This window comes from Netta rufina, assembly GCF_964035555.1.
Source record: "Netta rufina genome assembly, chromosome: 23".
NCBI lineage: Eukaryota > Metazoa > Chordata > Aves > Anseriformes > Anatidae > Netta > Netta rufina.
The window spans coordinates 2,285,007-2,298,726 of NC_140147.1; the positions used below are offsets into that span (position 1 = coordinate 2,285,007).

Consider the following 13,720-nt stretch of genomic DNA (forward strand, 5'->3'; position numbering starts at 1 on the left):
AGCCCACTGGCTCCAAGATGCTTTAAGGACGAATTTCAGACTTCTTTTGGATTGGGGTTAAACTTTGATCTCCGTGTTTCTCTACCTTGTAATACTTTATGTTTCCCAGCTTTAGAGTTCCTTGCAGACTTCATGGTCCTCTGCAAACCCACGCCAATAGCTCAGGCGTCTGTCTTGGGGTACAAAACTGGTGGCTGCTGGCCATCCACTGAATTCTGTGGATTAGTTTGGGCTCTACCTTACAAGCACGTATTGACGTACCTTTAGAGACTGAATTATTTAGCAGTTGAGCTGTAAGTGTGGATTTTTGAATAATGCTAAGTGATTTTAAGGAGGGAGTTGCTAATGGCATGCAGATACTCAGCTAATTTACTTAAACTGTTAGCATGCAGAACACCGAACTGAGCATCTCTATAGATTCTGCACACCTGCTGCTGCTTTTAATGTTATATCACTAAAAAAAAAAAAAAAATGTATCAGAAAAATCTTCTTTTGCAGCTTCAGGGGGACCGTATGTGAGAAAGAGAGGTGTAACAGAAAATTGTGCCTTTCTGAAGTCCTGGAAAATGGATCAGGCTCCTTGGTTTCAAATGTTAGGTTGGCATCTGAGCCCCAGCCCTCGGTTCTGGTTACAGTGGCCTAAGCTGTAGCATCAGAAGTGCTCGCACGGCTCTGAGGTGCCCACGTTCTGTGGAGATGTCTGCCTTGGGTATATCTGCTTGATCTTGGTGATTGTGTTTCCCCTTCCCTCTAAGGAATACAATTAAGGAAATATTCTAGTAGCTTACTTTTAATTTCCATTTTTTTAAGAATCTTTACAACGTAACTTCTCTGATAACTAAATTTACGCTTTTAAGACTAATTTAGATAGCAGTCCCTGGAACAGCAGTTCTTAATAATGTATGTGAAGCCCGGATCTTGAATCTCAAGCTTCTGCTCTGCTGTTCCGACGGTGCAGCTCCCCTGCTGCTACTTCCACAGCTGCATAGCTGGAAAATGCCCCTCACCAGCAGGAAAGCTGACATCCTTCCTCCAGAATAAGCTGCAGGTTCAAAGATGCTTGGATAGCTTCACTGCACTCCTCTTATTCGTGTATGATTCTTATCAAAGAAGCATTTTGGGGAAGAGAAAATAGAGATGAGGGTGCCACGGCCTGACCCCACGCTGGAACTGGTACGTCTGAGTCACTTTGCCACACGCACACAATTGTTTTGCTTGTTTCACCCTCTGCATTTCTTCTGGTGACAGTTTGTGTAGCAAATCTACAACAAAGCGGTACTAAACATTGTTAAAAACACTGCCAAAAACTGAGGAGAGGGCAGACGTACGCTCTGAATTCATGCAGATCTAGTGAATCAGAGCCTTTATTCTCCTCAACCCGAGCTACTTAGAGTCTGGTGGCTCCTCTGCAAACTGGAAAAACAAACACAAGGCTGGTGTCAATCCTTTGGTTGTTATGGGGATGTCGAGGGATAACGTGTGTTTATCAGGTGTTAGTTTTTAGACAGTTGACTGTGCGTTTTTAAGACATCTTTACACGTCACTCCCTGAGAAAGGAGGCTGTGTGAAAGGCTCCTGGGACGGCTGCAGCTGCCTTTAACTGTGTCTACGGAGCAGTTTTGTGCCTCGTCCTCTGTGTTTGGGCACTGCTGCAGCTTCCAGGCCCCTTTCAGGCCACTTATGTGCATTCCTGGCTTTTTCAGCCTGGAGGACGAAGCCCGGCTGTTGTGGCTGCCCTGGCAGCGCAGAGGGAACGTGCTGGAGTCTGCAGAGCTCTGGCGCAGGCTGTGCTGTGTCCCGTACATGGGAAGCGCTTGCATCATGCGGCGTTCCTGGGAGTAACGAAGGATGAGGCTCAGTCCTTTAATACTCATTTAGCGAGGATTAAAGAGAAACAGCATCACAGCATGGCTGAGGATGGAAGGGACCTCCTGAGATCAGCTGCTCCAGCCCCCTGCTCAAGCAGGGTCACCCAGAGCACATCACACAGGACGGCACCCAGGCGGGTTTGGAATATCTCCAGAGAAAGAGACCCCACAGCTCCTCTCAGGGCAACCTTCCCCAGCGCTGTCACCATAATTGTAACAAACTCCCTCAGATGCTGACGAAACCTCCTGAGGTTTGCTTTATGCCCGTTACCCCTTGCCCACCACTAGGAACCTCTCCAAAACCGCTGAAATTATTGGCCCCATGGTCTGTGCACGGCCCCCACAGGTACATATGAGCTGTGGGGGGCCGAGGTTTGTAGGATGGGGGTTTGTAGGATGAGGGTTTGTGGGATGGAGGTTTATAGGATGTAGGTTTGTAGGGTGGGGGCTGGTGGCACCCCCCTCCCTGTCCCCTCCATGCCCAAAGGAACCGTGGCTGCACCCCCTGAGGCACTGGAGCCCCTCGAGCGGCTGCTGGGGGGCTCGCAGGGAGCAGAAGGGACAACGAGGGGACAAGCGGAGCCGCCTGAAGGGACAACGAGCGGGGACGGATCCACCTCAGGGCCCCCTCAGGGCCCTCCCGCCGTTGCCTAGCAACCGCCCCCTCCTCCCCCGCCACTTCCGCGTTCCCCCTCCCCGCTCCCCGCGCCAGGAAGGAGCCGAGCGCTGGGGGCGGGACTTCCGGCGGCGGGGGCCGAGCGGAGCCGAACGGAGCCGAACGGCGGCGGCGGCAGCGCCAGGCGCGAGCCCGGGGGGCTGCGGGGGCGGCCACGCAACTTCCGGCGGGGCGGGGCCGGGGCCGGGCCGGGAGGGGCGGGCGGGGGGGGGGCCGGGCCGCGGCCTGCGGCCTCCGCCGAGCGGGTGGGCCTCGGCCGGGAGGGGACGGCACGGGACGGGAGGCCGGGCCTCCACCGCCGCCGCCGGGTCACCGCTGTTACCGCTGTTCCCGTCACCGTCGCCGCCGCCGCCCAGCATCGCCCCGGGGCCTCCCGAGCCCGCAGCCCCCAGCGGCTGCGCCCAGCTCCATGCATGGAAATCGGCAGCGCAGGTGAGGGGCACCGGGCCCTGAGGGGGGGGTACCGGGCTCGGTAGGGGGGTGCCGGGCTCGGTGTGGGGGGAAGTAGGGACCCTCTCCGTAGCCCTCTGGTGGTTTCGGGGTAGCCGGGGGGGCCCTGAGGGGGGTACCGGGCCCCGTGGGGGGGAGCTGGGCCCGGTGGGGGGCAACTGGGCCCGGTGGGGGGGTACCGGGCCCGGTGTGGGGGGCATTGGGGACCCCCTCCCGGTGTCCCCCCCGGTGTTTTTGGGGCGTTTCGTAAGGGGCCGGCCCCGCGGCAGTGCGGCCGCCTTGCATAACGCCGTGCTGTGCCGGGAGCTGGGCTTCGGGTGGCACCGGGGAATGGGGGAGGATGGGGGGGTCACCGGGCACACCGAGCTGAGGCCGTTCCCGGTGGTTTTACCCCAAAATCCCGAGGGTCCCCGCACCGGGAGGCTCCCCGCACGGAGCCGTGACGCTTTGGGACGTGAGGGTGGATCCCGGAGCTCTCCCTCAGCCACGGGGCCTTCTGCCACGGAAAGCCCCCACGGAGCATCCCCAAAATGCGTGAAGCACCCCCAAAATGCTTTAAACACACCCAAAACACCTGCTGCCAGCGCCTCAACTGGCCTCAAAACGTGCTCGGAGATCCGCCAGGAGGATTTCTGCCTCGCGTTACCAGCAGCCTCCGGCTCCCCGAGCCCGGGGCTGGGCTGGCAAAGGGCACGGCAGCAGCCGCGTGGGGCTGAAGGTGCCTGAGCAGGACCCGTGTGTTCATCCCTTCGGCGTAGGGAGCTTTGGCGTTTAGGCAGAGGTTGGGATTAAGGATGGATTCGGCCCAAAAAAGCTTAAAATCTAAACTGGGTCCTCGCTTAACGAGCTTGCCTGAATGGATTGGAGCTGCTTGAGGAAGGAGCGGGGTGTTGGCAGGATTCAGGTGCTGTGCTGACAATCTGTGTGTGTTGAGGAAGCTTTCATGATAACCGGGTATCATTCGACTCATCTCAAGATAGGGATTTGCCAGAGGTACAGCGCAGGTGTCTCAGATTTTTATTTCCTGTGAGTTTCCTTGCTGGAAGGCTGCAACGTGCTGGCTTTTAGCGAGGTGCTACAGCTGTGAGGCAGCTCTCCTGGTGAGCCTGGTCTGCTGGGCGTTGTGCTCAGCACGAGGGACGTTTCTCTCCGTGTCTGCTCCATAATGAGGGAAAGGTTTTGTGCTTCGTTAAGGTCTGAGGGGAACCTCCTGGCCGCCAGACCCCAGAGGACACAAACCGTGCGTGGCTGAGCACGGAGGGGTTAAAGTTCCCTCTCCTAGGGGAGGAGGGCACTGAGATGTTGTGTCCTTCTCCGTGTGTGGAGGGGAAATAAGACACAAAGGGGGAAAACACAGGGCTGTGAGTATTCCTGGGGTAAGGGTGGAAGCCGGCACAGTGTAAGATAAGCGGGGCTGTGGGCAGCTTCCTGTCTGTGTGATGAGCGTAGCCTCAGAAATCTGGAAAGTGTCGCCTCTTCCAGACTAAATAATGCTTAAAAGTGGCTTACAGCAGGGGCAGGCTGCGGCTGCAGCTGCTCGGGGTGCAGTTTGTGGTGAAATCAAGTAAACGGTGGAGTAGCAGCAATAAACTTGGCTGCAGAGAGGTGAAGGGAAGTGAAAAGGGCTCTGAGAGAGCTGGATTCGGTGCCGGGCGTCGCGCTTCCAGCAGAGGAGCGTTGTGAACCTCCCCAAGGCAGCTGCGTGCATTGCACCCCTGCTGCCATGGCATCGCCAGCACCCTGTGGCATAACGAGCCCGAGGACTCGAGCCCTGCCTCCCTCCCCGCTCACACTTCGTTACTCCTTCCTCCAAAGTTCAGAGCTTTTGTGTTAAATCTGCCGTTTTCTGACTCCGCTCCGTTTCCACTGAAGCCCTGCGGACGTCTCCCATCGCCTGGTGGCTTTCCTCTCCCACCTTTGGGCAGTCCCAGCTCTGAGAACTGGGTGTTTTCTCGCTGCGTGAAGCCTGGCGACTTGGGAGGACCGTGAAAAGCTGCATGCTTGTGGGTGGAGTAGAGGAGAGCAGGGGAATGAATCATAAGTGCCTTGCAAAGTTACTCTTCCTCGGAGCAGAGCGCGTGCGATGGGAGTTACAGAGGAGCCTCGCCTCTGAGGAATTGCAGGGGAAGCTGTTGGAATCAGAGCACGAGCTCCACAAATCTCTTTTTCCTCGGTGGTTTAAGTGTCAGGGCACTTCTTGAGCTCATTTCCCAGATAAATTAAAAAACCAACAGGACTTTAAGGCTTGGGAGCTTCTCAACACCTCCGGCGCGCGTTGAAGCAAGGCGCTGCGAGGCAGCGGGGTGGCTTGCCAGGTGATCAGAGATCTCGAGAACTTTTCCTTTCCTTTTCCTTTTACGTTAGAAAGGGTTGTATAACCCAACTGTCACGGGAAGCATTCACCTCTTAATTAAAGGGTTATTCCTGGAGACAAACTGGCTCGGTTCTTAGTGTTCTTCAGGCACAGCTTCTCCTTCCTTTGTACCGTTTTTCTGCAGACGGTGAGGTTAGTCAGTCATTTATTGCTTTTCATTCTGCTCGCATGCGAAACTTCGAAGGGATGTTGAGTGATTTTAGCCTTACGTTTCAAGGAGTTTTGCTTGGGGACTGTAAAAATGTATTTTTATTTTCTGGTAGCGCGGTTCGAAATCCGGCGCTGTCCCGCGTGCCTCAGCTCTGCCGCGCTGCTCTCCGGTATTCTTCGGGCAGAAAAATGGAGAAAGGGAACTGCGGGCGGCTCAAACCTGAGCCTGAGGTGGCAGGCAGGTGGGCAGCGTGTTTCTCCCGCTCAGTAATAGCAATTTGAAGTTAGGGACTGTAATAATCAAACCAATAAATAGGAAAATGGGAAGACAAAACCCCAGCGCCTTCGGGACGCGGTGGCACCGCGCTGGCGGGGTCCTGGCGCTCTCCCTCCTCCTCCAGCCCGTGGCTGCGAACACGCAGCACAGATGAGCAGCTTCTTGGAGCTAGACGCTCTCTGCCCTTCGATTTATTTTTTTAGCTGGAGTTTCTAAGCATTTGTTATCTCGTAAATGCTTCCAGGACGCTTCGCTGTGCCTCCTGTACCCGTGCTGCGGTGGAACAGGTCGGCGCGCGCGGCTATCGCTGCGAGTGGCGTCAAAACGTTGGCTTTTGATGGGTTTTAACACGCCTCATTATCTGAGGCTGGTAAAAGGAAAAAGAGGAGCCTAAATTGCGAGCAGGAATGCTTAGAAAACGCGGATTGCATTACTCATAAATAATGGAATGCCACCCAGAGAGGTTGCTGCTGCAGAAATACGGCAATTCAGGATTTCTGGCGTAAGGAAGGAGCCCGGTTATTGAAACCAACATCTCAACGTAATCTTCCCTGTCTACTTTTTTAATTTAGAATTAACTCGTTCCTCGCTGGTGCTCCATAGCTTGGGCCTCTGAGGCCATGCGGAAGCTGGGGGCCCTCCGAAAGGGAACCTTTTTTTTTTTTTTCCTCCCCTCTCTTTAGAGAGCTTTCTGCAGGCTCCAGCCAGGGGATGAGGTCTGTGAGACAAGTCTGCCTCGTGTTCCTGAGCTGGAGTTTCAATCCTCTGTTCCCTGTTAAATCCCCTGTTGTGGTTTGTAAGACCAGGTACTCACCCATTCAATGAGAGATTTAGAACTGATTTATACCCAAATAAACCTATTCAGTGCTCATCTGTTCATAGTTTTTAATTTCCTAATTCTGAAGCCCGCAGTAGGAGAAGGGATAGTTCCTTGCTGGAAGCTTGGTGCTGATTTTTGTTCCTCACAGAGAGGATCACGTCAGGAGATCTGCATTTTCTCCTAGCATCCTGCTGGAAATCGAGGGTGTTTCCTGCCCTAACACCACCTTGCGTTCCAAAAGCTTTGGTTTTCCCCAAAACGATTTTATTGAAAGAGTTTGGAGGTTTCAGTGCCTGCGCTTTCAGTTCAGGTGTTATTGTGCCTGGGTCCCTGTCTGGTTGCCGGATTCAGACTGTGTTTTGGGTGCGAGCCAGACAGGATCTGAGCTGTGCAAGCGCCGTCGGGTTTGGGTCTTTGTAGTAAATCTGTATTTCTACAGAAGAGATTGTCATGATTCAGATCCTGCCCGAGCCATCGGGGTACTTCCATGTTGGTCTGGCAAGTGGTCTGATCTCGGAGGGAGTTTCCAAGCTCTGGATCAGAATCCTGACAGCCACAAACTTCAGAGGTTTCAGCTGGAGTCAACGCTTCTGAGGTGCTGGCACCTCCACCTGGACCCAGTTTGTGTCCAAGCCAGAAACCTTGGTCTTAATGTTACTGCAGGCTTCAGCTCTTGGAGCAATACTATTGGTGTGAGTTGTTTTCCCCAGTGTTTCATGAATAATACCTGCTCCGTTTTACCTATTTTTTGCTTTTTGATGAATTAATATTGGTAGGGGATGGATTCCAGCAGGCTCTTCCAGTGTTGAGGATGCTCGTGAATAATGCCACCAACAAATGCCACGAGTATTTGTCTGGAGCAGCAAAACCTCTGCCCTCATCCTCTGCTGTGCCATGGCGCTGTCCTGGGGGTTTCTCATCGCTTCGGATGCGGGGTGTTTCTGAGGGGGTCCCAGCACATTTGGGCAGCATTCACAGAGCCGAATTACATCTTGCTCCTGTTTCTAGCAGGCTTTCCCAAGGGAGCCCTCACACTGCCCAGAATTGACAGCAAAATCAGCCGAATGCCTCAAAACGATTCACAAATGGCACAGAGACCCACGCCATTTATTTATCACCCCCTTGATTCGATTCCTCTGGGCCACAACCATTCCTCTGGGCACCCTTTTTAACCTTATCTACATTTCAGCAGTTGTCCTTGCGTTTCCTATGGTTATAAACCATGGCGTGCTTGATCTCGTAGTAACAAAACCAGAGATGGAGCCGTTTGTGTCACTCAGATGTCTCGTAGTAACTCTTCACATATGCTTGTATCCCAAAAACATTCCGGGAGTGGATTGTGGCGCTGCCTCTACTCGTGTCCTCGTACCAAAACGAAGGAAAAGTTTAAGAGAACAGATGCCTGGAACAAGTTTGGCATAATCATAGAGTGTGAGGGTGTTTTAAGCGATGCCTCTTGGTTTGTGTTTTTGTTTCAGCTTAGGGCTCGACGCCAACCCCCCCAGAATTTTTGGGTAGGTTTCTGGGTAGAGCCAGGCAAATGTTACGGGGGAACTCGGCTTTGATGCTCACCTCTTCTCGGTACGAAGCCTCAAGATAGCGCAGCTTTTTCCAGGAATGGGGGGAGATTAATCAAAAGACAAATAAGATGTTTTTACCAGCGCTTGACATTTCAACTCTTCTATGAAAACGAGTGGGCAGGAATTGCTGCCTGCGTCACTGAGTGGGAGTGGAGGGGAGAACTTTTGACTGATTTGGTCGAATGCTCAGTAAATCATGACATTTGTGTGATGAGTAATTTGAAAACTCGAAGCTACTTGGACTACGAAGCGTGTTGTTTTTGTTGTTTCCTGAATGGAAAGAGGTATTTTGAAGGGGCGATACCGGCAGAGATTGCTGAATGCAGACCGTGTTTACTACTGCGCTGGGTTGTGTAAGCTGTGAGTAACCGGGCTCTGGAGCTGAGGATTCCTGTCGAAATAGCACAAAATAAATGGAATGGGTAACGGGTGAGATGTAACATGTTACCAGCTAGAAGCCTTTAGATAACTCTCAAAATGCACCTCTCTTAATCTGGATTTTGATGGTTTCTCTGAGCAGCCGGGGGTGTTCGTTTCTGAAGTCTAATTGAGGAAGGCTTTTACGGTTCTGGCGTCTTAATCGGAGTCTTTCCCCTTCTGGCTGACCAAATTTATCAGTGGGGTTGTACAGGAGGTATTGGTTTTGTTCTTCGTCTGTTTTCAGCCAGCACAGTCCAAGAATAACATCTCCTCAAGCTATGCTCACAGTGAAAGTAAAAGTTTGTCACAAGCAGCACAGGTCCAGAGCTGCAGCTTTGCCATTTCTCGGGTGTTCAGAAACGGCACCTGAAAACTGGTGGTTTAATGCCAGGCTGGCTTTCCCCAATAATAGTGTTAGGAGGAAAAGCACACGTTTTTGTCGGTTTAGGACGTTTCCTGATCTTACTCATGCTAATCACATCAGCTAAAACTGATCAGTAAGAAAGCAATCCAGCGGTGAGTGGAGGGCACGGAGGGAAACAGGGCACGCGTTAGCTTGGAACTTGGTGTTTGTGTGCTGCCTGATAAAGCTCATCTGCCCTTCTTCAAACGTGCCAGCCCTGATGCCTGCCTGGCCTTGCGTGAGTTGGTTCAGGGAATTAAAACTGAAAAAGAAAGTGTGTTAGTAAGTCTCGATGGGAGACCAGTACCTGCCAATGCAGGGAGCCTTCTGTGTCTTTAAACCACTAAAATGTGAGCAGGTGGTACCTCTGCAACACAGCTTTTTCTCGTGCCTGTCTCCTCATCTGTCGTTTTTCTCTTTTGCAGGACCCGTCGGGGCACAGCCCCTGCTCATGGTGCCCAGACGTCCTGGCTATGGCACCATGGGCAAACCCATTAAACTGCTGGCCAACTGCTTCCAAGTTGAAATCCCAAAGATTGATGTCTACCTCTATGAGGTGGACATCAAACCAGATAAGTGTCCTCGGAGGGTGAACAGGTAAGAAGGTGAAATTTGTCTCCTAAATTATTCTTGCGCTGACATTTTTAAGCAGAGGGACCTACTGGAGTAAATGCTTAGACTTTTTAAACGACACAGGCTGCATCCATAGAGCAGCTGAGAGTTGTGTTCTGCTAGGCTACGTGCAAGTTCCCACAGCTCTCTGTGAGGTGGGTGCAGAACCCACTCCAAGTTCTTCCAGTTGGGCTGTGTGCTATAAAGTGGTCACGGTACTTTGTGACTGGTTTGATGGCAACCTCTATTCCTCAGGGCATCAGAAATACGGTGTAACTATAGGCCATGGCTCTTTTTAGTAAAAATACTGGCTCCTAAATCATTTCCAGTAGCAGGTATCTGCTCCTGTGGGTGTTTTTGTCCTCAGTTGATACAGAGATGCACTGCAGCATTGGCTAATTCCCAAACTTAATTTGTATGGGATAGGAAGCCAGTGTCTGAAAGCCACCTCTGTAGGTGTGGGAGGAGACAGGAAAGCTTCTGTTAGGAGCAGTGGTATGAAAGCGCTGCAAACAAACTAGTTTTGCCCTTGTAATAGATATTTCATGGAACCAGCATTTTGTTTTTGAAATGATCAGGCTTGGTTTGAGCTCCATGTGTGTCCTCTCTGTTAGAGCATTTTGTCCAGGTCATTGTACCTCATCTTGTATTCACGGCTGCTGGGTCACTTACATCCCTTCCTACTCTCTGTATTCCTAAATTGCTGGTTAGATGGGAGAACATTTCCATGCTCTGATCCCCACTCATTTGGTGATCCAACAAATTGCCCATTTTAGATTCTTGATTCTTCAGCCTTATCAGATTGCTTGTATAGCTTTTTATACGTGGCCTTGGTATATTTTGTCCTAAACTTTATAGACTTTGATAGCCAAAGAAGCCCCTTTGGAAAGGGCTTTAAATTGAAAGTCTGATATTGTAGCTGTAATTTTTTTTGTAAAGATGACCACCCTTTGTATCTCCTGTATTTCTCCTCTGCATTGAATAACATTTTAGGAGGAGTTACTTCTTAGTCTCTTGTGAAATCCATTTCATCAGTTAGAAAGTTTAGCACAGCTGAGAAGCAATCTTTTCCTCTTTCATCTGTGAAACCCTGGATTTTGCCTTTTAACAACAATCTGTTGCTAGTGCCTGATTCTGGCTAGTGATTTTTCCCCCTGCTAGTTGAAAACTGCAGCTATGAAGTCTATATAAATGCCTACATCAAATAAGAATTAAAAGGAAACTAATAAATTGCTAAAATTGGGGTATAATAGTCCTGTGTGAATTAATATTTAATATAATCTCACTGTTATGAAAAGTTTCTGTATTGTTGAATGAAGGATGCTTGTGAAACCATGGGCACAGGAATACAAAGAGAATATAAACTGCTCTAAACTGACTTACTGGTTTGCATGACTTTCAGATAAATGCCATTTCATTTAAATCTATTGGCTAAAAAGTCTTTTTTTGCATGGAAATGTGGGATTAAAATAGACTAAAGGAAGCTTTAAATCAAAGCTATCGCAACTCTGATCACTCATGCAGTTGAGGTCTCTGATTCTCTGTGTAGTAAGTTTTTTTTTTTTTTTTTTTTTCAATAAAAGTGGGAAAACTAACTACTGATGTTTGAAAATAGTGAATTTGAAAGAAGTTGTTTTAAGATAGCAACTGGGCTTGGTTTTTTATTTTTAAAAAATTAAATATTTCCCTTTCATGGTCCTGCTTGGAGGGTAATTTCAAGCTTGCCTCCAGAATTAAATCTGTTTATCAAAGCTTGTTGTAGTTGGTTATGCTTTAGATAAATGCTATGCCTTCTGAAATTTTCAGCTTTTGTGGAGAGAGGCAAAAGTATTTATTTTGTAAAGTAGTTCAGTGTGAAATTGTAGATATTTTTGCATACTAACAATGATTTCCTGAAGGCTGTTTATAGCTGATACACCTTTGCATGCCCTTGGTCTCAGATTATCTGTATACATTGCTTCTGACTTTTGTAGGCTAGCGAGTGTTTGTTGTTTCTCAGAAGTGCTGTTTCCAGGTTGGAAATGATTCTCAGTGCTTTTTGGATGAGGTTTCTCATTCATAAATGTAATTTGTTGAAGTATAAGTGTAGCTCAGATGCACGTGTGACTTTGTCCCATCGACTTTTTATTCTATTTCTTTCTATTTCTAATGTGTGTTGCTGTTCCTTATTCCTGTTACCAACAGGTAAAGCAGTTTTCTGACTTTTGTCAAGGTTAGCTAAGAAGGTCAACTGAACACAGGCAACCTAACAAATTGATTTAATAGTCACGTTTACAAATTACAGACTCAATTTGTCTTAATGTGATAGCAAACATGTAAAATATGACTCCTAATATAATCTGCAGTTTAAAATCTGAAAGCTGAGGGTAAGTTTTCCGTGCATATTGTTTTATTTTTTCCCCAAACTAGGGAACCATAAAATGGCTTAGTTAAAACTATTCCTACTTTACCAACTTTAATGCAAGTAACAATGTAGGAGATGTTAGTTAAGAGCTGCAAGAGCTTGGATAAATGAGCCCAGTAAAAGAACATGGTATGTGCAGAGTAAGTGCCTCTGAGAGAGCTGTGGGTTATGCAGAGAAGAATGGCTTTTGTTAGTCTAAATTGAAATCAGCGTGCTGGACTATACATCCTTTGAAGAAATTTCTTAGAAATACATTTTTCCCTTTCTCTCCATGCTGTGACAATTACTGCTGAGAAGTCAGTGGGTTTCCATAGGCTCTGCTCCTGAAATAGTTTCTGACTGATGTCTTGGCTGCTTGGATTGGGAATAAATAAGGTTTTTAAGTCTAATTGTTGAAGGTTTTGCTGAACGGCTGCTGCTTTTAAAAGTCACCTGCACCTTTGCTAGCTTTAACTTGTGTGGAGGCTTTGAAAACTCGAGTTTCTCTCGTTTCCTTTTCCCTTTCCTTGGCAGTGATGTTCTTCACCACTGTTTCCGCTGTGTCGTAAAGTGGAAAGCGGAAGGCAGCAACGCCTTGCCTTGAAGCTGTCAGTCTGTGTGAGAGGAGGAGATGGCTCTGGCATGAGTTTTGGTTCCCAGAGCCTCTTCCCTGTCCGTTCTGCTCCGTTCCTGGTCCCTAATGTGCATCCAACTGCATTTATCGTGGGTCGTGTGATGGAGCTGGCACTTAGAGAGCTGCTGCTGCACACATAGCACCGGGCATAAGGGAGCGGGGTGCCAGAGCATTTGGGGATTTGGGGGCACAAGGACCTGTGTCAGAGCACAACCGAGTACTAAGCAGACACATTAAAGCAGCTTTAGTATGCTCTGCTTTTTGCCAGTGGAAGGATTTGGATGTTGAGACTCGAGCGAGTTTCTCTTCGCCCTCTCCAAGTCCCAGCTGAGAGGTGAAAGTGCTGCTCGCACCCTGCTCGAAGAGGAAGCTGGTGTTTGTTGTCTGAGTGCTTTAGGCTAATGTTGCCGGGTCAGGAAATGGTATGAGTAAGATTCTGCATTACAAACATGCTAGTTATGTGCGTGCTTAAGAAGGAAAGTGTTTAACTTCTGTGGAATAAGGGAATTATGACGCATCAAGACAGTTTGCAGTGCCACTGAAACAAAGAATCCCCAAAGAGCTCAAAACGTGAAGGCAAGGTTCAGTCAGAGGTATTGCGAAAGCCTCTTTGCACCTGATGTATTTACTGCTTGTGTCTAGGAGACTTCTTTAACATGAAATGAAGATTTGGTGGTTTTTTTCAAGTGTAATTTCAGTGCTTGTGTCTCTTTACAACGGGATCCAATTTTCTTATTGCCATCAACTCACAGTAAAGTTCGGAGAATCTAACTATGCAAAGTTGATCTTTACTTGATTTTATTGTAAAATCTTAGATTGTTGATGACAAAGGTAAGACTTTCATTAGGCCACCTCATCTTTATATAAAAGGTAGGCAGAATTCAAAACTTATTGGTTGAGGAGCAGATGTGTGTTACTGGGCACAGGGTGCAATGTATTTGTATGGCTTCCGTGGGCTGGCATTGCTCTGCGCTGGGTTTTCATAATAGCTTGTGGGTTTCTTCCGAGGGAATTGCATCCTTGCTTTGTATATAAAGGCTATGGAAAGGCCTCAGCCATTTCTGGTACTTTCT

The 13,720-nt window shown here is 49.1% G+C and overlaps 1 protein-coding gene across 1 annotated transcript in view; it reads left to right on the plus strand.

Annotated features, from left to right (window-relative positions):
* The first annotated feature begins 2,812 nt into the window (after positions 1 to 2,812).
* AGO3 (argonaute RISC catalytic component 3) overlaps positions 2,813 to 13,720 on the plus strand; it is a 38,298-nt gene continuing 27,390 nt past the window's right edge. The window contains exons 1-2 of the mRNA XM_084300631.1: positions 2,813 to 2,976; positions 9,444 to 9,615. Coding sequence (XP_084156757.1) covers positions 2,958 to 2,976; positions 9,444 to 9,615 — 191 coding nt within the window. The 5' untranslated portion in view covers positions 2,813 to 2,957. The remainder of the gene's footprint in view (positions 2,977 to 9,443; positions 9,616 to 13,720) is intronic.